Source organism: Macaca fascicularis, chromosome 9, assembly GCF_037993035.2.
Source record: "Macaca fascicularis isolate 582-1 chromosome 9, T2T-MFA8v1.1".
NCBI classification, from domain to species: domain Eukaryota; kingdom Metazoa; phylum Chordata; class Mammalia; order Primates; family Cercopithecidae; genus Macaca; species Macaca fascicularis.
The window spans coordinates 27,070,520-27,092,256 of NC_088383.1; the positions used below are offsets into that span (position 1 = coordinate 27,070,520).

A 21,737-nucleotide genomic window follows, 5' to 3' on the forward strand; every position below is an offset into this window, starting at 1 on the left:
TGAGCTATGGCATTCACAGTGGGAGCAGTTGCTTTTCCCAGAATCAAAAGAGGAGCACAGTAGACGTGCGGGAGAGAAGTCGCAGAAGTTAAACAAGGCCACAGAGATCATACTGAAAGAATCTGGGGCCTTAAAAAATTAAGCAAGATTCAACAAAGTGAAGCAAAGGGAAATGGTGTTCCAGGAAGAGGAAATAGCATAATGAGACCCAGCAGTATGATAATAGAATGCTCTGAGAACAAAAGATAATCTGGCATGATGAAATGGATAAAGAAAAGCGAAAGGACACAAGACCTAAGGCATAGCTAGGGCTTGCCCCAAGGGCTGCGGGAGCCATACCTTGCAGTTTGGAATTTGGGCTGGAGGAGAAAGAAAACTGTCAGTGATTTCAGAGAAGGAGAGGGCCATAAGCAGAGATCGAAAATAATTCTGGTGCCAAGTGAAGGATGAAATGGAGACCGAGTCAGTTACAACACAATTGCTGAATCCAGATTAAAATAATGAGAATTATTATTAAAGGAATCTGAACCAGGACTACAGCCCAGACTTTTGAAATCATGTAAATTCCTGAGCAGGGAATCTCTGCTGTGTGAGCCACTGTTGCTGATGAGAGAGCATCAAATTTCCCCAAGGTGTGAGGCAAAAAAAAGACGGAACTCTCCCCTGCTGTGGGAGCCACAGCACATCTCATCTGCAGTCTGGAAAGAAAATAACTCTGGATTAGGAAACAGATGGAAGCACGGGCCTCGCCAGAAGCTACTACGAAAGGACGCATTTGAGAAATTAGGCATCAATTGATTAGAAAGGAAAAATCGAGTTAAGCAGTGAAATGAGCCCTGTCTTTGAGTTCCAGGCCACCGCGATAGCAAGGACCACAGAGGTACAGGAGGCAGCCGCCCTCTCTGGCCAGGTGCTCTGGCCATCACTGGCCAAAGGAGAGACTCTGGACTGGATGATCCCAATGACTCTAAGCTGTGCCCTGAGACCACTGTGGAGGCAGGGTGCATGCCGCCACTGGAGCTGGGGCACGCCACATGGAGACCCACACCCTCACCTGCTATTTCTGTGGACAAAGAAAAGTTGCAGTGTGAACTCCGAAAAACTGAGATAGGTCTCGGTTAATTTTGAAAGTTTATTTGGCCAGGGTTGAGGACTCACGCTTGTGACACAGCCTCAGGTGGTCCTGACAACATGTGCACCAGGTGGTCAGAGCACAGTTTGGTTCTATGCATTGTAGAGAGATATAAGACATTGATCAACATATGTAAGATGAACACTGGTGTGATCTGGAAAGTCGGGACAACTCAAAGTGTGGAGGGGCCTTCCAGATCATGGGTAGATAAGAGACAAATGGTTGCATTCTTTTGAGTTTCTGATTTGCCTTTCCAAAGGAAGCAATCAGATATGCATTTATCTCAGTGAGCAGAGGGGTGACTGAATAGAATGGGAGGACAGGTTTGCCATAAGCAGTTCCCACCCTGACTTTTCCCTTTAGCTTAGTGATTTTGGGGGTCCGAGATATTTTCCTTTCACACGTCTTTAAGAGTCTACTTTGTGTTTACTAAATACAGTGTCGTGGGAGCATGGGATGGGGGAGAGGGTTGAAAAATTATCTCTTGGGTACAGTGGTCACTATTTGGGTGCTGGGTACACCAAAAGTCCAGACTTCACCACTACGCCCTATAGGCATATAGGAAATCTACACTTGTACCCCCTCAATCTGTTTAACTTTGTAAATTAAAATAAATACATACATTTAGTGTCGATCTGGATTCTGAGAAACAGTACCAAGAAACTGAAGCTCGGTTGCACATGCCCTGAGCCTGTCAGGGTGGAGTGCCACCCGCTTACGTGATTTGTTTATTTTAGGGCCAACTCTGTGACGTGGAATCCACACAAGATGATGGGAGTCCCTTTGCAGTGTTCTGCTCTCCTGGTTAGAGAAGAGGTATGTCTCTCCTGATGCTGTGTCCCAGTTCGTGCGTGGGTTTGACTGTCTTTATGCGGTTAACTTTCTCTGGAAATGTCAGGATCATCGAGTCTTCTCTATGGGGCTACTCACATTCCCCAGAGAGCCCTTTCTAGATTCCTGTCTGCAGGGTGAACGTCTGGTGCCTAACAGGGAAGAAAGGGTAAGAGGACCTCAACTTTCAGAACATAAACTTTGACCTAATCTCCATGTTTTCAGTATGATACCCCTTTCCTCAACTGTTCCTCCATTCCCCCAATCCAGAGACCCTCTATGTCACTCTCTCAAAAAATTAAATTTCCAGGTTTTTTTTTTTTCTGGAATCTGAGAGATCATTTTTCCTATATAAGAAATATACATGATATAGGATTCAGGTTAGTGTTAGGATCCAGGTCCATAACATGAATGTGTATGTGTGTGTGTTCTGTCTCTCATGATTACAGTCTATCTATTCAATATTTAAAGCCATGTTCAGAGTGTAAGGAAGCTGCATCCTTATTAACCAGAAAAGAGAAGCAGCATCAACGAGCACTTTCATTCAAGATGGTTCTGTTGACCAGGCCTAGGGCCGTTCTCAGTAGGTGAGCACTGTTGGTCAAGGCCACTGCATCTCCCTTCCATGACGCCAGGCTGGACTCATAGTTCCTCACTCCTGCATTTATTTTGTTGATGAAACCCAAATAAGGAGCTTCAGATGATCCCCATTAAATTTTATTTTCTTAGCCTTAATAAAGCAACCCCAGATTAAAAGAATTTTTAAATGTTGATCTTCATTTACTTTTTTTTTTTTTTTTTTTTTTTTTTGAGACAGAGTCTCATTCTGTCACCCAGGCTGGAGTGAAGGATGGTGTGATCTTGGCTCACTGTAATCTCTGCCTCCTGGTTTGTTCAAGTGATTGTCATGCCCAATCTCCCAAATAGCTGGGACTACAGGTGCCCACCACCACACCTGGCTAATTTTTGTGATTTTACTAGAGAGAGGGTTTCGCCGTGTTGGCCAGGTTGGTCAAGAGCTCCTGGCCTCAAGTGATCCATCCACCTCAGCCTTTCAGAGTGCTGGATCACAGGCATGAGCCACCGTGCCCAGCCAAATATCTATCTTCATTTACTTAAAAATACTTTGCTTTTTTTCTAATTATACAGTTAACACACTATGTCAGAAAGTTGAGGCAGAACAGAAAATAAAAATAAATTTAGAGTCACCTCAAATTTTTATAACTTAGGGATAACCATTATTACCATTTTTAATATTTTCTCCCACAATTTTTTCTAGAAATAAATATATTTAAAATATATATTTATAATAAAATTGCTGTCATCTACCTCATATACTTCATATATACATGTTGATTCTTCTTTATACTTTGCATTATATTATGAGCATGATCTTCCAAAACCTAATTTGTAATGGCCTCATATTATTCTATCACATAATTCAGTGAACCATATCTCTATGGTTAAAATATTAACCACAACAGAGTGACTTGATGGAATCCTTAAACATATACCTTTGATCACATTCCTGATTATTTTCTCAAAGTAGACTCAAAGTGGGATTGCTGGGTCAAAGAGTGTTACCACTTCTGTGGTTCGTTCTTAATACCTCATGTTGTCAAATGCAAATTTACATAGCACGCCTTCTGTGTCTTCATCAGTAATAAAAATATGGACACAAGATTGAAGACAGAAACTTCCCCTCAAAATGAGATGAATGCATTGGAAAATATCCTTTTGGACTGGGTTTTCATCAGTTAAAAATACGGTCCAATGTATTATCATCTGCCCTAGCTCATGCAAGCTTCAGCTATAATTACCTCAAAGGAGAAAATAAATTTTTGTTATTTAGATTTCAGCCAGATGTTTTGACAGTGGCTCCCATCATGTCCTTACAGACCAAAAGGGAAATGTGAGCTGGAGGAAAATAGAAAGATTTGGAACTGATTAGATGACTGCATCGGAAGGACCTACGGACTGGCAATTTGATGTTACCCAGGATAGAGCCTGTGGCTTGGTACCTAACCTGTACCATTCAGAATATTCACAGACTGTTTGATTAAAACATAGAAGCTAATTAATGTTTCAGATGGGAGGAGACTGGGAGGTAGAGTAAATGTGTGTAGGGATGGAATCAGAATACAAGATGATTTTTACAGACTGGACCAGTGAGCCACATCCAAAAAGGGACATTGTTATTGGAGATCATTGTAAGGCTCTGCTCTTAGGTCCGTGTATACTGTGGTTATATTTTGATTGGACAAGGAAGGCTTGTTTCTACAGCTAAATTGTTGGACTTGTGAAAAAGGCAAAGGATGGTAGCTCTACAGGGTCAACAACGAGTCAAGAGAAAAATGCCACACAAAAGACATTAATGAGATACAGGAAGTGGAGTTTCAGCATGAGAAGGTGGTGGTCTCCCACTCTCCTCTAGTTAAACCATACCCGCAGTGCTCTGCTTTGCTCTGTACCAAATTGTCCATGGGGTTCCATCAAGCTAGATCCCCAACAGTGGGGACCAATTGGTAAACGTGTAAGAGGGATGATTGAAACAACTAAGGATGTTTAGCCTAGGGAGGAAAAGAAAAGAAAAGGGCCGAGAGGAGGATGGCAGCCTTCACCATTTAGAGGACTCTCAAATGGAAGAGACTGGGGTTTTCGTTGAGGCTTTGGGGAGCTGGTTTAGTAAACACCGGGTGGTAGAGATTTGATGGCAAAATCAGTACATCCTGCGATTTTAGGTCTGTTTTGGGTTCAATAAAAGGAACACTTCTAAAAATTAAACTGTCCAACAGTAGGAATAAATTAATAAGGGGAGGTGATTAAATAGAGAGATTGGACAGCCACTTATTAGGAAGAGTGTAGAAATGATTCCTTTATTGAGTAGGAATAAATGAGCTCTAAATTCCCTCACAAATCCAAGAGTTTATGATGCTCTGACAGCATTTCTTTTATTGGCATCCAAGGAACAGTGCTGTTCCATAAGATGGTAATAAGGGTTCCCCAATAAGAGAGTTCTCAGTTTTAAAAAGGCTGGGATATATTGGTTTAGAGTTTAAAACAACTTACATTATTTCAGGGCTTATTGGGGCCCTTAATAGGCTGATATGTATTGCAATATCTAAAAAGAAAGACTAGATGATATAGAGTTTCCTACATTTATTTGAGCATGGGAATCTCTTTATGTACAGCAACTATTAATGTGTTTTAAAACACATCAGTTTGGGACATGATGGTCTATAACCTTTTCATGGCTCATGGCTCAGAACCAGGACATCATCTCACTAAGGCCTTCTGTAGGAAAAATAGCATCACTTTTGCTTGTCATGTTGTAAAATAATGAGACTGTGGCTGTCCAGCTTTTTTTTTTTTTTTTTTTTTTTTTTTTTTTGAGACGTGGTCTCTTTCTGCCGCCCAGGCTGAAGTGCAGTGACGTGATCCCAGCTCACTGCAACCTCCACCTCCCGGGTTCGCGCCGTTCTCCTGCTTCAGCCTCCCAAGTAGCTGGAGCTACAGGTGCCCACCACCAGGCCCAGCTAATCTTTTGTATTTTTAATAGAGACAGGGTTTCACTGTGTTAGCCAGGATGGTCTTGATTTCCTGATCCCGTGATCCGCCTGCCTCTGCCTCCCAAAGTGTTGGGATTACAGGCGTGAGCCACCATGCCCGGCCGTCCAGCTTTTTTAGGGCTCACGTGTTTTTGAGTTATTTTTTTCTATCACAGTAGGAGTAGGTCTGATCCTTTCAGCATTCCACACTCTCTGAAGTGGTCTTCCTTAGTATTGATGGCGCCAGTGTGTGAGCGTGCATGGCCAGAGGAATAATGGTACAAAGTTTCTGTGACCATGAAACCAAATAAAAGCGAGTGTTGCAAATTTTCACGTTATTGGTCTTCAAGTGAATTTTCTTTTTCGAGTTCAGTATATTTCTACTGATCTAATACAAATGCATCGTATTTAATTTTTCTTATTCTGAAAAATAATGAATGGATTCCAATATATGTGAAGCCTAAACTACAAGGTAGAGTCCAGTTCTGTCGTCTACCATTTCAACACTCCGTCTTTCAAAACCAAATTAAAACTGTAATTGCATTGCATTGTGTTTTAGTGTGGACAGTTTTCAGAAGTGTTCTCACTTCTAACTTCAACTAAGTGATCACACTTTAGTCTTGTCTTCTTTTGTCATGAATCACAAAAGAAACAAAACCAAATGCCAAAGCTTTTGTGAAATCACAATTAGAAGAGAACAAAATAGTCAGAGGCATCCAGTGGTTCGTGACAAATTGAAACACAGGGTTTTTAGTGAAGAGACTGGCGATACTATTTTAGTCGGAAAACATGATTCAGTCACTATTCTATGGAATAATTCAATCACTTTGCCGCCCATTTCCATAGTAAGGTTACAGTGCTAGGACAAATGAATGGCCATTGACGATGAGACTTTCCACTTAACTATCTCAAGGAATTGAGCATGCGAACGCAGCACTGAAGCTCTGACCGTTCTTGAGAGAGGAACATGACATTTGAAAGATTGGTTATTTAAATTCATCTCAAAATTGCAATGTGTGTGTGTGGCTTTTTTTTTTTTTTTTTTTTTTTGTAGATTTCAGCATATAAACATGATAGCAATGAGCTGTCTTAAAAGTCATGATTTCCAAAGGCAGCTCAAACTCCCTAACAGCTAAATGATAAAGTACTTGAACTAGATATGGATGGAAATACTAGAAGAACCACACCAATAATATTTCACAAAACCAAAGAGTTTCCAAAATATTTTAATCACAACGAAACCAGAATAGTAGGATGTTCTCCCAAAGAAAGAGAACATTTAAATATAAATGTGTGCTCTGATTATGATTTTTATTTATCAGTTGATTTTTACAAATGCCTTCTCTTAAAAGGGAGAGTAAAAGTGTAAACGTGTCCTTGCTAACCTCCATGACATTTGACCCTGAGCCATTGTCCCACAGAGTTGACCATTACAACAACCTAGACACTCCTGTCCAGAATTCTTTTTTTGTTTTGTTTTCTTTCTCTAAGATATGCAATGTCTCTTACTTTTATTTTTTTCTTATTAATTTTTACCAATATAAATCTAATGAGTTATCAGTAGAATTTCCTAAATTTTCTCTTCTCTCTTGTAGGGATTGATGCAGAATTGCAACCAAATGCATGCCTCCTACCTCTTTCAGCAAGATAAACATTATGACCTGTCCTATGACACTGGAGATAAGGCCTTACAGTGTGGACGCCACGTTGATGTTTTCAAACTATGGCTGATGTGGAGGGCAAAGGTGAGTGTGTATGGACCAGCTAAATGACAACTAATCTGGTCACCGCTATTATGAAATATCAAAAAAGTGATTTCCAAATTGAAATTCCTTACCCAAGATTTGCTTTCTCTTTTTTTTTTTTTTGAGAGGAGTCTCTCACTCTGTCACCCAGGCTGGAGTGCAGTGGTGCGATCTCGGTTCACTGTGAGCTCCACCTCCCGAGTTCACATCATTCTCCTGCCTCAGCCTCCCTAGTAGCTGGGACTACAGGCGCCCGCCACCATGCCTGGCTAATATTTTTTTCGTATTTTTTAGTAGAGATGGGGTTTCACCGTGTTAGCCAGGATGGTCTTGATCTCCTGACGTCATGATCCGCCTGCCTCGGCCTCCCAGAGTGCTGGGATTACAGGCGTGAGCCACCGCGCCCGACCTTGCTTTCTTTAAACTTAACATCTAAATACCTTCATTCAACATGAGGAAAAATATAATCAAAACCATTGTTTGTTTCTTTTCTAGCCAAATTGATTCAAATGCTCACTCATCTAGAAAACAAATCCATTTTGCTTTATATAGCAGAACAGCTTGAATTTTAACAGGTGTTTATTGTTATTGTTGGTTTTTGTCTGCTAACGTGGTTTTTACCCAGTGATTGATCACCTGGGTAGGTGAATGCGCTCTGAAAGCATAGGTTTGGAGAACAAAAAAGAAAAAGTAAAAAGCCCACCATGATAGCTTATTTTTTGACATTTCAAGGGATAACTTCTAGTTACAAAGCTTTTTTCCCCCTCATCTCCCAAAATACCTACTCACCTCCTTTTATGTAGGTTCTGTGTTTCCCTCTGAATTTAACTGTAGGTGATCCCTCCTTTTTTCAGCAAGGAAAGCTCACTAACAGTGTGCAGGACTTGCTTGGACCTAATTGTAGCCTTCCAGGAGCCTACGTTTATGTTTAAATGTAAGCAGGCTGGATAGGTCAAAGATTTTATTTTTAATTTTGACCAGATTCTTAACTTAAAGGTCACAAATTAGTGCCTGCCCAGCCAGCTTCATTTATCTCCTGCAGGAGATAAATAGACAGAGCTAGCTGTATATACTGTAGAAGCTCAAATGCAAAAAGAGGATTCGAGGAAACCTGACATAAGAGAGTGAGAAAGGGAGCAATTAAAGATGTCAACCTTAATAACAGAGTCTCTCTAAAGGAAAAGATGTTGATTTGGAAATAAAGCATTACAATGGGAATACATACGCCATAGTAAACTGTATGCAAATTCAAAGGAGGTAAAGGAAGACAAAAGTTTTTAAAGGAAGAAATGTGGAAGAGTACATAATTGTTTTGAGATAAATATCCTTGGTTACAAAGATCAATAACAAGGGTGATGCAGTCCGAGGCTGGATAGGCAATTGCTAGGCAGATGTCTTTGCAGAAGTATTTTTTTGTGTGTGTAAGGTTGTGGTGACCTTTGAGCAAGGTTATAATTTTTGCAGTCTTCTGTGACAGTTTTTGTTATCCGGTATACAAGGCATGAGAACCCTCTCTTCATGGTTTCCTCTGGCTCTGTCTATCAGGGTTTTCTTAACATTCGTGACTCCATTTTTATTCTAATGGTGTTCACAAGGGAAAGCTGGGATACCATGAGGTCCTTTATGTTTGGTGGAGAGGATATACATTTGGCTCTCAGGTGTGTAAATAGCCTACTTAAAGAAGTAACATGCTCAGTCCCATAAGAAAATGCCAATAACTTGGTCAGCAGGAGTGAAGTGTACCAGGGTAAGACCAGTGAATGGGATCTTCTGCAAGTCTGTGTAAAAAGGTAGGAACCTTGTCCACGGCAATGAATTCCTTGTGCTTTTGTTTATAATTTTGTTAAAGTAACCTAAATTACTTTAAGCAGCTTAGATGATGGGGTTCTTAACAAGAAAAAGAGGGAGTTTTTGAGTGAAGCAATGCAATCCACAAGTATTTTATGGAATCTCCTTTAAGTCCATTCTGGCAAAAAGGTGGAGTTTAAACAGAAAGATGGTCTTGCTTAATGAAGAAGTAACTCTTGGGTGGTTTCCAGGGATGGCTGGACAGTACGTCCTTCAGGGAAGCCTGCTTAATGGTGTTTACTCCAGCAGAACGTTTTTTACATGTTGCTAAATATCAGGCAGCTACAAGAAGCTGAATATCAGGAGTTTTACATGAAGTGAAGCTCCACAGTGTTGCCCGGTAATGGTGGAGTGATGGGCCCCCTTCCTCTTTTGAAAATTGACAGCCCAACAACGACAGGTGGTCCCCACCACCCAATGGGAGACTCATTCTGCTAGCAGTGACACTTTCATTTGGAAGAAAAACCCAAAGCAATCAAGAATGTAAAGTATTGATGTACCTCCAAGCTGCTTTAAAATGAGCAGGTCTTTCATTTCATTGATTGGTGGGGATTACAAAATGATTAATGTAAATATCAGGTAGCAAGCTGAGAAAACCTTGATTTCTGAATATTGTGCCATGTTCCCTCTTACTTCAAGGATCATTCTTTGTGTCTTTTTTCCCCTGTGGTGTTTTTATTAAGATAATGATCATCAGCAATATTTACACAAAAATGTTTCTGTCACGGTTCATCAGATTCTGCTGCTCCCTTTCCATCTGAAGCCTCCTCTCCAGCAGGGGCAGCCCAGGTTCTTAGAGAAATAACATGGAGGGTATCAAGTGTGAATCGAACAGCAGGACCAGATGAAGCCGGAAATAAAGGGAAGGGCCCCATGAAGTCACTGGGGAAGGGGATAAAAAGAGGAAATCACAGCCACTGCATTACTTATTCTTTTACTTCTTTGTGGAAATACCTCAAATATCTAGACATCTAAGTGGCAAAAACTTACACTTTGTTTTCAATCTAAACCTTTGTATTTTTTTTTGAAAAATGAAATGATAATCATTATTAAAGTAATAAGCTTGGTTCTACAATCTAGATAAAAGGTGAGGATAATTGTACTCTCACATCAAAGCTCTCCCTCTAGCCATGCCGGCCAAGGAAGAAGTCATCCTTTTCCCGCAACAAGAGCCATGAAAGAGTTGGCTATGATGTTGAATCTTGCCTCCCCACAGGAATGAGGAAACAATCTGGATAAGAGTAAGGAGGAGGAGGAGGAAGAACATAGCATTAATTCAGTAAGCCCTCTGTGATCAGACCTGCCTGGAGAATTCGGTGTTTTCCACATTTTCTCCTAAGAAAAACCCCATGAAAAATAGCCTAAGTATAAATTATTATTATTTGAACTAATCTGCTAATGACTAATGGAGCTAAATGCACTGATGACAGCCATCATATTAAGTCCAAATTAACTTGATTAGAACAAATTTATGCAAAAAATAAGACCCCTGATTTAGGATGCTAAGAGGCATACTAGCTGGTTAAGATATGGATGTTTATCATCAGCAGAGGCCCAGTGCCTACTCTCGACTCTCTTCTTACGGAGTCGGCCTTTCATTTTGTCTGCATTTTATTAAATAATCCTAGGACCTAATGATTACTTCCCAATGTTGACAGATTCCTACAGTGGCTAAAACTCAGTAGCCAACAAAAGTAAGTAAATAAACTTAAAATTACATCTCCCCAGCACTTTTTTTTTTTTTTTTTTTGAGATGGAGTCTCGCTCTGTTGCCCAGGCTGGAATGCAGTGGTGCAATCTCAGCTCACTGCAGCCTCCATCTCCCGGGTTCAAGCAATTCTCCTACTTTCCCTTTTTAGGCCTACAGGAATGGCTTCATTTATAACAACCAAGGTTTCATAGCAAATCTCTGTGTTTGTATATAGTCATACAAATCAGCAGTTTTCCTTGGGTTTTTTATGATTAGCTTTGCTAATTAAAAATGTGGAAAAAGAGGGACTGGCAAATGGCTGGAGGAAAAAAAACATCAGGAAAAAACTTATTAAAGGGAAATGGACATCTGGCATCCTTTGCCGAAAATGACAGAATGTTTACTTTCTGTCTAAAATGAAATTTATTTTAACAAGTAGATATTCAGCATCTATTATCGTGTCTGATACTGAATGGAATAAAGAGGCTCTCATTTTCCAGACAGGATAAGACAAATGCACAGAAATCCATCATAAAAGACAGATTAGGACTGATCACAAAAGAAATCCAGACACATCTGGGGAATTTAAAGGATGGAGAGCTCATTCCTAGTTTAAGAATCGAGATGATTTGCAAAGAGATGGCCTTTGAGATGGGACTTGAACAGGATAGGTAGAAAAAGTAGGATTTCACCCAGCAGTGCTGTGAGAAGGCCATTCCAAGGAGTAGTTGAGCAGGAGTTCAGTGCGTATTATGAGAGTAAGGGAGAGTCTAATTGACTGTGAAGGGCAACTTGGGAGCTACGTTCCAGGTGAGAAGTAACAGAGCCTGAACTAGGGTGGGAGCAGCAAAAATTGAGATAACAGCAAGGGATTCAGTAGTTATTTCAAAAGCACTGTCTCTGGGGCCTGAGAATGTTTATAAAAGCGTTTCAGGAAGCAGAGAATGATCATGACCCACTCCCCAAGACCACATGGAGGCAGCAGCTGAATACTTGGATGGTGAGATTGCTGAAGAAGATCACATAAACATTGTTCATCTTCCTAAAATTCTGGTTTGGGAGTCTGAGGTGGGGCTTAAGAATCTACATTTTTAACACAAATAATCCGGTTCTGATATAGATCATTCCTCAGAACATACTTTGTAAAAGGCTTCAAAGTTATTCACTTATTCATTCAACAAATATACATTGAGCACCTAATATGCGCTCAGCACTGCTCAGAATGTGGAGGATTTAACAGTGAACAAAAGAAACATAAACCTGTGCCCTCATGGAGCATGTGTTGCAGCCAGGTCAATCTCAACTAGTTCTAACGTGTGAGTCAGGAGTAGCTAAATAAAACCGTCTTTCTCCAGAAACTCCCCCAGCGGAATCTTGACACTGGGGTCCAGCCTTTCATTTAGGAGTGCCTGTCCGAGCCTTCAGCATCCTGCACAGGGGTTCAGGCTAAGGGGACGTGATCCCTGATAAAGTTTGACATGTGCTTCTGTCATTCTCACAGTAAGAGCTGCGTGGCATGTGATTTAATGGATGAAAGTATTTAATGAATGAAAGAATTTTGAAGAATCTCTCAAAAGCCTCTAAAACCTTGAAAATAAAATGTGGATCTTAATCCCATAAATATTCAATATGAACGGGAGGCACCCAGGGCACACTAGAGTTTTCCGTGTCACTCCCCATGTATGTCTTTAGCCCCCAACTAATGGGGCAATCACACGACCCCCATCATCCCTATAGCAAGGTCCCAGACCAGGGGAACCAGAGGTCTCACACTCTGGTCTTTAGTAATCCCATTGCTGTTGCAGGGCAAACTCTTCTTCATGGGAAATCAGAGAGGCATCATCATTCCCATCTGATCAGAGAGATTAGCCAATGCCATTCAGCAGGACAGGGTCAGAGTCAGACTGGTCATGCCATATCCAAGATCAGATATGCAAAAGTTTAAACCCAACTCCAGACGGTCCAAAGGATCCAGGTTGGAGAATAGCAATCAGCTTCCCTCCCTTCTACTTACAGTCCATCCCAAGTGAACCCAAACTGTCAAGTCATTCCAAACCAATTATAATCTCCTTAGCACTGACAGACGCACAGAGCTCCTGGTATGGGTGCTGGCCAAGCATCAGGCGTGAGCCCAAGCCCTTCCTGGGGAGGCATCAGGAACCCATCAACCTCCTTGAGCTGATCAGCCGGGGCAGCAGTCTCCAAATAAGTGAATTTCCGAACCCATTTGATTTCTCCAGGGCAGCTTGTTCTTAAACCTGCTTCATACGTCACAAGTCTCTGGGCTCTGTTGGGCGCCCTTAGCTGAGATGATGTGATCTTTTATGAAACAGGCAAGTGGGCCCATCTCATCTCCATTACAATTGCTTTCTCTAGGTTCCCTGCTGGAGAAGTTACTGGTAGGCAGGTTCAAAGTGCTTCTGAGATGAGCATTGGCTTTTTCTCTTAAGATTTCTCCATCAGCACCCAGTAAACACCCAAGGAGATAAGAGGAAAGCTATTTTGAAAAGTAACTCTCTTGTGTGTCCCGATGTCAGTTAAAACAGCTCCAGTCCAAGACTGTTGTGTTGTGTTGGTTTTCCTAAGTCTGGATCCAGGGCTTCCAGAGCCAGAAACTAAAAGAACTCAGTGATAATGTTCACTCATCACAGACACATGAGTCATTTATCTGCCCCCAAAGGAGAACTCTACAGAGCTTGACCGGCTAACAAAGCATCTGGGTACTCCCTAAAATTCCTGCATCCATTTGTTCAAAGAATTCAATGAGTACCTACCCAATTTGTTCTGTATCAGGTACACTGGCAGACAAAGATGGGCTCTGGGAATGGAAAATGTACACATTGGAGGGGGACTAAGTAGGCATTCTGGAGGGTCTCCAGTGATGCTTTTTCTCTGCAGGAAGAGAGTAGCCCAGCCCTCCTGTTATTAATGACTTCCATGATTACTCCTGTGAATAGCAGAGGCACATTTTCCCGTTGAGTAGTCAAACTAATTGCCTGGGGAATGGAGGCTCTGGAAGAAAAGCAGTACTTTTCTTTCCCGTGTAGAAAGCAGTAATGAAGGGGAACAAAATCACCTGACGGGGAGAGCATTAAAGAGAAAACAGCGCTGAAAAAGCCTGTGGAAACAGCCCTGTGTCGGGAAAGTGCCAGACGAGGCTGAGATGGAGGCGGCAGGATGACCATCAGTCTCCAGGGAAATCACTTCCTCCGCACTCTTAGCCTGCCTAATGAGCTGTGTCCTTCTCTTACCTAGGGGACTACCGGGTTTGAAGCACATGTTGATAAATGTTTGGAGTTGGCAGAGTATTTATACAACATCATAAAAAACCGAGAAGGATATGAGATGGTGTTTGATGGGAAGGTATGTATTTGGATTTCTACAATCCCAGAAAGTTTAGTCAATTCCAACCCTCATCACTGATATGATGTAAATGATGTGCTGTCCAGGTAAGTGGGACTGTCACAGAGGGGAGCAGTGGATGACGGGGTAGCTATTCTGAGCTGGAATAAAGACCAAACTCACCAAATAGTCCATAGAACTTTGTCGAAATCATGCCCTCCAATGGCAATTCCTGATTGAAAAGTGGGAATTGTGTTCTGAACCTGCTGAATACATCGATTTGAAATGTTCTTAGAATTTTCAAAATTGCCAGCCTGGGCCAAATATGAATCTTCCTTTCCTCTTTGTAGCCTCAGCACACAAATGTCTGCTTCTGGTACATTCCTCCGAGCTTGCGTACTCTGGAAGACAATGAAGAGAGAATGAGTCGCCTCTCAAAGGTCAGTGCTCCAAGCTCCTCTGATACATGCGTGTATTGAGCCTTTCATGTGCCCGTCTTCTTTATGACGTATGCCTGTGGCCTTAGGAGAGAGCCCACCTGGGTGCATGGGCCCACTCCCATCTGTGGACTCCCACAGAGCCAGGACATATAGAACCTGATGTATGCAGACTTTTTTTTTCTATTTTTCTTTTTCTTTTTTTTTTTTTAAGATGGAGTCTCTCTCTGTCTCCCAGGTTGCAATGCAGTGGCGTGATCTCAGCTCACTGCATCCTCCAGCTCCTGGGTTCAAGCAATTCTCTTGCCTCAGCCTCCTGAGTAGCTGGGAATACAGGCACCCGCCACCACGCCCAGCTAATTTTTGTCTTTTTAGTAGAGACGGGGTTTCAATATGTTGGCCAGGCTAGTCTCGAACTCCTGACCTCAGGTGATCTGCCCGCCTTGGCCTCCCAAGTGCTGAGATTACCGGCGTGAGCCACTGCGCCTGACCTATGCAGACTTTTAACAACTCTATTTGCTTGTTTTCTGAGAGTGAGTTTATGATGTCCTAAAAGAAGCAATCAGGCGATAAGCTTTGCTGGCATTCACAAAGCAGCGAGGACATTGCTGAAGTTCATTGCTGTTCCAAGTGAAACTGGTGCTCAGTTACAAGCACAAAAGAGACTTCAGGTACCAGAAATGGTTAGCAAGCAATGCTGCTGCTGACCCTCTTGAGCTGCCAAGACCAAGGCTACCCTGGGGGTGTCCTTAGAGCTGTGATGACCCCCAGAAGGTAGGATGGCAAAGAGCAATAATAATAGCCACTGTTTTCAGTGTGTATTGTGTCCCAGCTCAATATCAGGTGTTAGGTCACTTAAAGCCTCAGAGCAACCTGACATGGGAAGGACTGTCCACCCATCTTGCTGATGGAGAAACTGACACACAGGGAGAAAATGTAACTCCCAAAATCTCACAGAAAGTCTGAGGGCTTGAGCTTTAAATTGTACTGTGGTCAGTAAGACACCCTTTATCTTTCATCCTCTCCTGCTCCTAGCACTTATACACGGATGAAATATGACTTGCAATGCACATCGAAGCGAATATGCAGGACCTGTCACCATGTGAAACTAGGGATGGTTGTGTAGACTTAGATCTCAGAGTTGATTTGGTTGGTTTGGGGGTTCTTTTCATTTATCATAAAAGAGGGAACCTCCTCCAGTCACTGCCAAAAGCCCTGCAGGCTGTCCCCTCACTGCTCAGGAGTTTGGGCTGCCTCATTGACCTTTGGGAACACTTTAGTTCCTTCTATGTAAAATGAAGAAGAGGATTTTGTGTATATATGAAACCTTCACTGAAGCTTTTACATGTTAACATCTGCCCTTAAGCAACCCAGGATCAAACTCTCATCAGGAGAAAACTTCCACTTGGCTGAGGTCTTTAAACCAAGCCTCCTAATTAGAGTAGTGATTCGCAATCCTGGTCATACATTAGAATCATCCAGAAACTTTATAAAAGACACTAGTGACCAGGTCTCACCCTGAAAATGTAATCAGATTGTGCTTGGATGGGCCTGGGAATGACTGAAAGTTATCCAGATGATTCCAATGTGCAGTTCAGCTAGAGAACCCCTGATCTAGAGGAAAAAATGGAAGAAAGCTTCTAGAACCAGGATCCATGGTGCATGTGTCTGAGGTGGAAGGGGGTGTGGTTGTGTTTGATGATTTAGTGAAGTTGGTTCATTCCAGGAAATCAAGCTCACAAGGTGGGAGGGAATGAGTAGAGGTCGCATTGGATAAGATGATTGGTGCAGGCAATAACAACGAGAATGGGGGTGCAGGTGTCTGCTGTCATTTAAGAGGAAAAAATTCATATTTTTCCTGGAATTTTTATGGTATACCTTCATAATGTAAAATTTCTTAACAATGACTTATTTAACCAGTTAGTTAGAAATTAGATGCCTCCATTCTTTTTGCCTTTCACTTCCTCATTGAACTGACTGACCAGAAAGAGAATCCACAGACTAGTTTGGCTGATTTCATTTGTTGAATCAGCCTAGTATCACTGGGCTGAGGGATGGAGCAAGATGGGAGTACAGAATAAAAACATTTTTTTCATCATTTTCTGAACAAAAATCAACTCGGAGACTCCCCTGTTTAAATATCACTCTTTAAATGCCTCCTAGGTTTCAGCACCTCGTATGAGCTGTAATGAGGAATGGGGATGGAGATTGTTTCCTGGAGATGGCAATTAGAATATTAGTAAACTGTTTTTATACTGTTGACAATTCAAATACGAAAATCTCCGGGGATTGCAAAATGAATTCTCCTGATTTTTCTCCATTTTTATCATTGTAATCAAGATAATTCAGCAATTCAGATTTGGAAACGAAAATAGAACCACATGAATACCAAGTTTAACTTTTGTTCATCTATGCCAATGATTTTTTTCAGACTTTCTGGAAAGTTCTTTATTAAGTGTGACACCCTTAAAGTATAATGTCCAGGAACCAGTAAAATATTCATACACATGCGCACGCGTGCACGCGCACACACACACACACACACACACACACACACACACAGTCCCAGAGGGAAAAGAACTGAGGTGAAATAATCTGTTGTCCAGTATGGTAGTAATAGCCACATGTGGCTCTTCATATTTAAATTTAAATCAATTAAAATTAAATTCAAATTCAACTAAAAATATGGTTCTTCAATCGCACTAGCCACATTTTAGTTGCTCAACTTGTGACCAATGGCTGTTTTATGGGATAGCACAGATATAGAACATGATGGAGATCACTGCACAGAGTTCTCTTGGTCCATGCCGATATAGACCCAAAATGGGGGAAATGTGGAGTTTCCTGTGCAGTTTATGGGAACCAAAAGAACAAAGTTAAATTCTGGACAAGACAAGGCAGAGAATTACTTTTTGTACCATCTTGCCTGATTCATAGCTGTAGTGCACAGTAGGAACTCAAAAATCATTTGTTAGGCTAAAATTGTATCTTAGTCTGGTTGGGCTGCAAAAACAGACTAATATAGACTGGGTAGCTTATAAACACAGAAATTTATTTTGAACTGTTCTAGAGGCTGGGAAGTCCAAGATCAAGGTCCCTGTAGATTCCGTGTTAGGTGGAACCCCTACTTCCTGGTTCATCAATGGCCTTTTCCTCCCTGTATCCTCACATGGCAGAAAGAGGTCAAGGGAGTTCTCTGGGGCCTCTAAGACTGTGCCTTCCTGACCTGATCACCTACCAGAGGCCCCACCTCCTAATATCATCACATTGCGGGGTTAGGATTTCAACATATAAATTTTGGGAGGACAGAAAAATTCCGTCTATAGCGAATACCTTAGGCATATTCCAGAATAAGGAAGGGAAACAACATTTAGGAAACCTAACAGTGGCTCGTAAGCCTTTTTCCAGAGTGCACTAGTTTGGGGACAAATATCTGGATAACAGAAGTTATTAATAAAGCAAGTACAGTCATACCTTCATGGGGGTGGTAAACACGAGAATCCAGTCAGTGTGCTTCCTGCCCTGTCAGGACTATGATCTTGCAGATGGCGCTGTGTCGCTGAGGCAGTGTAGACAATGAATGCTTGGAGCATTATGGGGATGTGACACCGCACACATGCTTTAGACACAGGGAGGGACGCAAGTAGGCTGTGCCAATGTTTACCAAACAAGAATCAAAAGGGCTGGTCTATTGATAACTTCTTGTGTTTCTGGTTCTTCATCTTCTTATTTTAATTTTTGTTATTGTTGATCACTATCTGGTTCAGTAAGCTTTTATAGTCCTACACTGATTGGTGGACTTTTAAAAGGTTAGCAGTGGATTTAATACTAAATTTGTAAGGAAGCAGCCTGGCCTTATATTTAACACAGACTCTTTGAAAGTCTGTGTTATTACATGCAATAGAGGATTTAATTGGTGAAATTTTAGTATTTTAGAATTTTTTTGTTTTGTTTTTAAGACAGGGTCTCACTCTGTTGCCCAGGCTGGAGTACAGTGGTGCCATCTGGGCTCACTGCAAACTCCATCTCTCAGGTTCAAGAGATTCTCCCACCTCAGCCTGCCGAGTAGCTGGGATCACAGGCGCACACCACCACACCCAGCTAATTTTCATATTTTTTGGTCAGGACGGGGTTGGGACGGGGTTTTACCATGTTGGCCAGGCTGGTCTCAAAAGCCTGACCTCAAGTGATCCACTCACCTTAGCCTCCCAAAGTGCCGGGATTACAGGCATGAGTCACCAAGCCTAGCCAATAGTTTAGAATTTCTCATTTAATTATTCTGCTTTTACATTTTTCAAAAATTTCTTGCAGTCTTCCAAAATGTAAAAACAAAAAAGTTTTCTAAGACATCGTGAAAAATACATTTCTGTGATATCTTTTTTTTTTTTTTTTTTTTTTTTTTTTGAGACGGAGTCTCGTCTCGCTCTGTAGCCCGGGCTGGAGTGCAGTGGCCGGATCTCAGCTCACTGCCAGCTCCGCCTCCCGGGTTTACGCCATTCTCCTGCCTCAGCCTTCTGTGATATCTTTTAAGTTTATTTCATGATGCTTTACTATGCACCCTCTTTGAAAGAGACAAATGTGGATTCCAATTATGGAAGAGTCCCCTAGTTACTGCTTTCTAAAGGACTAAAAAAGCTAACGGCACAAGAGAGAAGACAACACCCTAAAATTCTTAAGGCAGCCCCAAAGAGCTCTTGTTGACTACACCTTTAGTGAATTCTTCAACGTGCAACCACTCTTTCTCAACTAGCGTTCTTCGTTTAGGAAAACTAAGAATACAACCAAAAAATACAAAAGCCTAGAAATAAGTGAAATCTCTATGTATTTCATCCAAAAGACCACCGGGATGGCTAAATAGTAGAAAGGAGAGCTTCATTGGTGATACCAGTTTGCAAACCAGGAAGAGACAGCCTGCAGCATGTGCGGAAGGTGCCCTCTCTTCCAAGAGGGGAAGGGCAGGTTGGGTTTTATGCCTCACAGGGCCTGTATCACACAGTAGAGTCAGACATATTCAGTAGGTTTTGGGGAAAAGGTATCCATATTTATGGGGGGAGCTGAGCACATGCAGAATGAGTAAACATATATGTAGCATACATCCCATGTTCACTTCAGGGCAGGGTTTTAGTGTTAAAATGAGGTAGAATTTGACTCTTTATGTCAAAAGGTGAACTGTAGGACGTAAACACAGCTTGTGCACCACGTCTATAAGCTGCTCAAACTGGCTTAAGGTCTGCCGTTGCTTACCAGGAAAGAATGTGTGTAAGGTCAGTCTTCTGTCCAGTCAGAGTTATGGTGGTCTGGGTAGTAAATCAGGGTGAGGAGGGGGTCTCATAGCACCTATTGTTAGGGAATTTCAATCATTAGGAATTTAGTAATTTGCCCCCCAGCCAGGCCCTAAACCCTGGACCCATCTTAGTTGATAGAGGAATGTCTATTTTGGCCTCACAGATCACATATATTCATCAGAATAGTCCGAATCTTATTTTCCTTCTTCACTTGCAATGAGTGAATATACCACGAAGTAGAAGTTCATGTTCCAGCTAATTTTAGTTCATCCACATTTTCTGGAAGCAACCAAAAGTCATATGTGTTTAGACAGCTGTGATTTCTGCCAATTCAGCTTGCTTCAGGAACTGAGGGGATTCAATCTTACTTTATGCCAAAATCTGTTTGCTTGTGGCTGTTAGCATTAATCTTTTAACCTTTGATTCGCATTCATCTGAAAAGCTAGAGATGATTGTCCTTAATAATTAGTGCCATTCTTCTGTATCGTTGCTTGGATTGCCCATGAAAACTAAATGAGACTTTAATTCACTTAGTAAAGCTCTGTCATTATTTTATCACTTCTAAAGAGCAAGCATGATTTATTACACAAATGAAACTAAGGAATAGTTATGTGACTTGTCCTTAGATTCCTGCAGCCAAATGGATTTGGAATTCCTTTTCTAATTTGAGATTTATCTTCGCAGGAACCATATTGAGTTGACATGCCTCACAACACAAAGGATAAATTTCATGCCCCTTTGGCTGGAATATTCTAGTAGATCTATTTTCAGAAGTTAATCCCAGACTTGAGATATTTAAATTCTTCTTATTTATTCCCTGGGATGTGCCCAGTGCTCTGCATACATTCTTAATGCTTTAGGTGAAAGAAGGATCAGTCCAAGAGAAACATTCCTCCCCATGGAACAAGGGGTGGGAAGGGATATAAGAACTCAACCTAGAGTCAGAAGATCTCAATGCTGGAATCATCATCCACATTCGTTTTTAGATAAGGAAATTAGGTTCGGAATGAGAAGTGAAGGTGAAGTCTATCTGTTGACTTTGTCTTTGGTAACTAACAAATGATTGGACCCAATGGGAACGTTGCTGATTTTATGCATTGGATACTTTGAAGATGAAAACTTCATTACAAACCAATGATTAATTAAGAGTTGATATTTATAAGTCACATGTTCATAACAGCATTCCATTTGAATTGAACTGTCCATTTAAGATAAATCCAGCTATGATAGAAGGCATGGTCTCCATTTTGAGCTGAGTTTCTGACCACATGAAACTCAAATAAGTCTAAAAGTTTCTCTGATGTCTATCTACCATTTGCAGCAACGAAGATCAGATATTATATATTTACAAACTCCAGTGATAAATATATGTGGATAGATTGTATGTACGGTTAGACATGATTTAAGTTTTTGCCTCTTCCTAGATAGCTGTTTCTATTATGCAACTCTATAGCAATAAGAATTTAGGACTCCCCCAACACGTACCAAGCACTGTGCTGGTAAACAACAACAACAAACAGAGTAGAAGACGCTGTGTTTGCCCTCCAGGACCTGACAGTTGAGGTAGAGAAAGAAAATGTATTTGCTCGGAATTAAGAGGATAGTAGGAAATTAGCATATAGTCAGAATCTATGGGGAAGGATCATGGATCATATGTTTACAGCTTAAAGGAAGAGAGCTACTGATGGACACTAGAAGTCAGGAAAGGCTTCATAGCAGTTCTAGGACTGTGGTGGAATCTTGAAGTGTGTGTAGGATATGAACCAGAAGAGAAAAGGGATGGATTCTAAGCACAGAGAACAAGTATGACATAGTAACACTGACGACAAGTGTGAAGGGACAAAAATACATATAGTAAATTCAAGGGATATTTAATAAA

The 21,737-nt window shown here is 41.3% G+C and overlaps 1 protein-coding gene across 1 annotated transcript in view; it reads left to right on the plus strand.

Annotated features, from left to right (window-relative positions):
- Window positions 1-21,737, plus strand: part of GAD2 (glutamate decarboxylase 2) — an 88,668-nt gene that overhangs the window by 62,282 nt on the left and 4,649 nt on the right. The window contains exons 12-15 of the mRNA XM_005564810.4: window positions 1,870-1,948; window positions 7,107-7,256; window positions 14,050-14,157; window positions 14,487-14,576. Of these exons, the coding sequence (XP_005564867.3) occupies window positions 1,870-1,948; window positions 7,107-7,256; window positions 14,050-14,157; window positions 14,487-14,576 (427 nt within the window). The remainder of the gene's footprint in view (window positions 1-1,869; window positions 1,949-7,106; window positions 7,257-14,049; window positions 14,158-14,486; window positions 14,577-21,737) is intronic.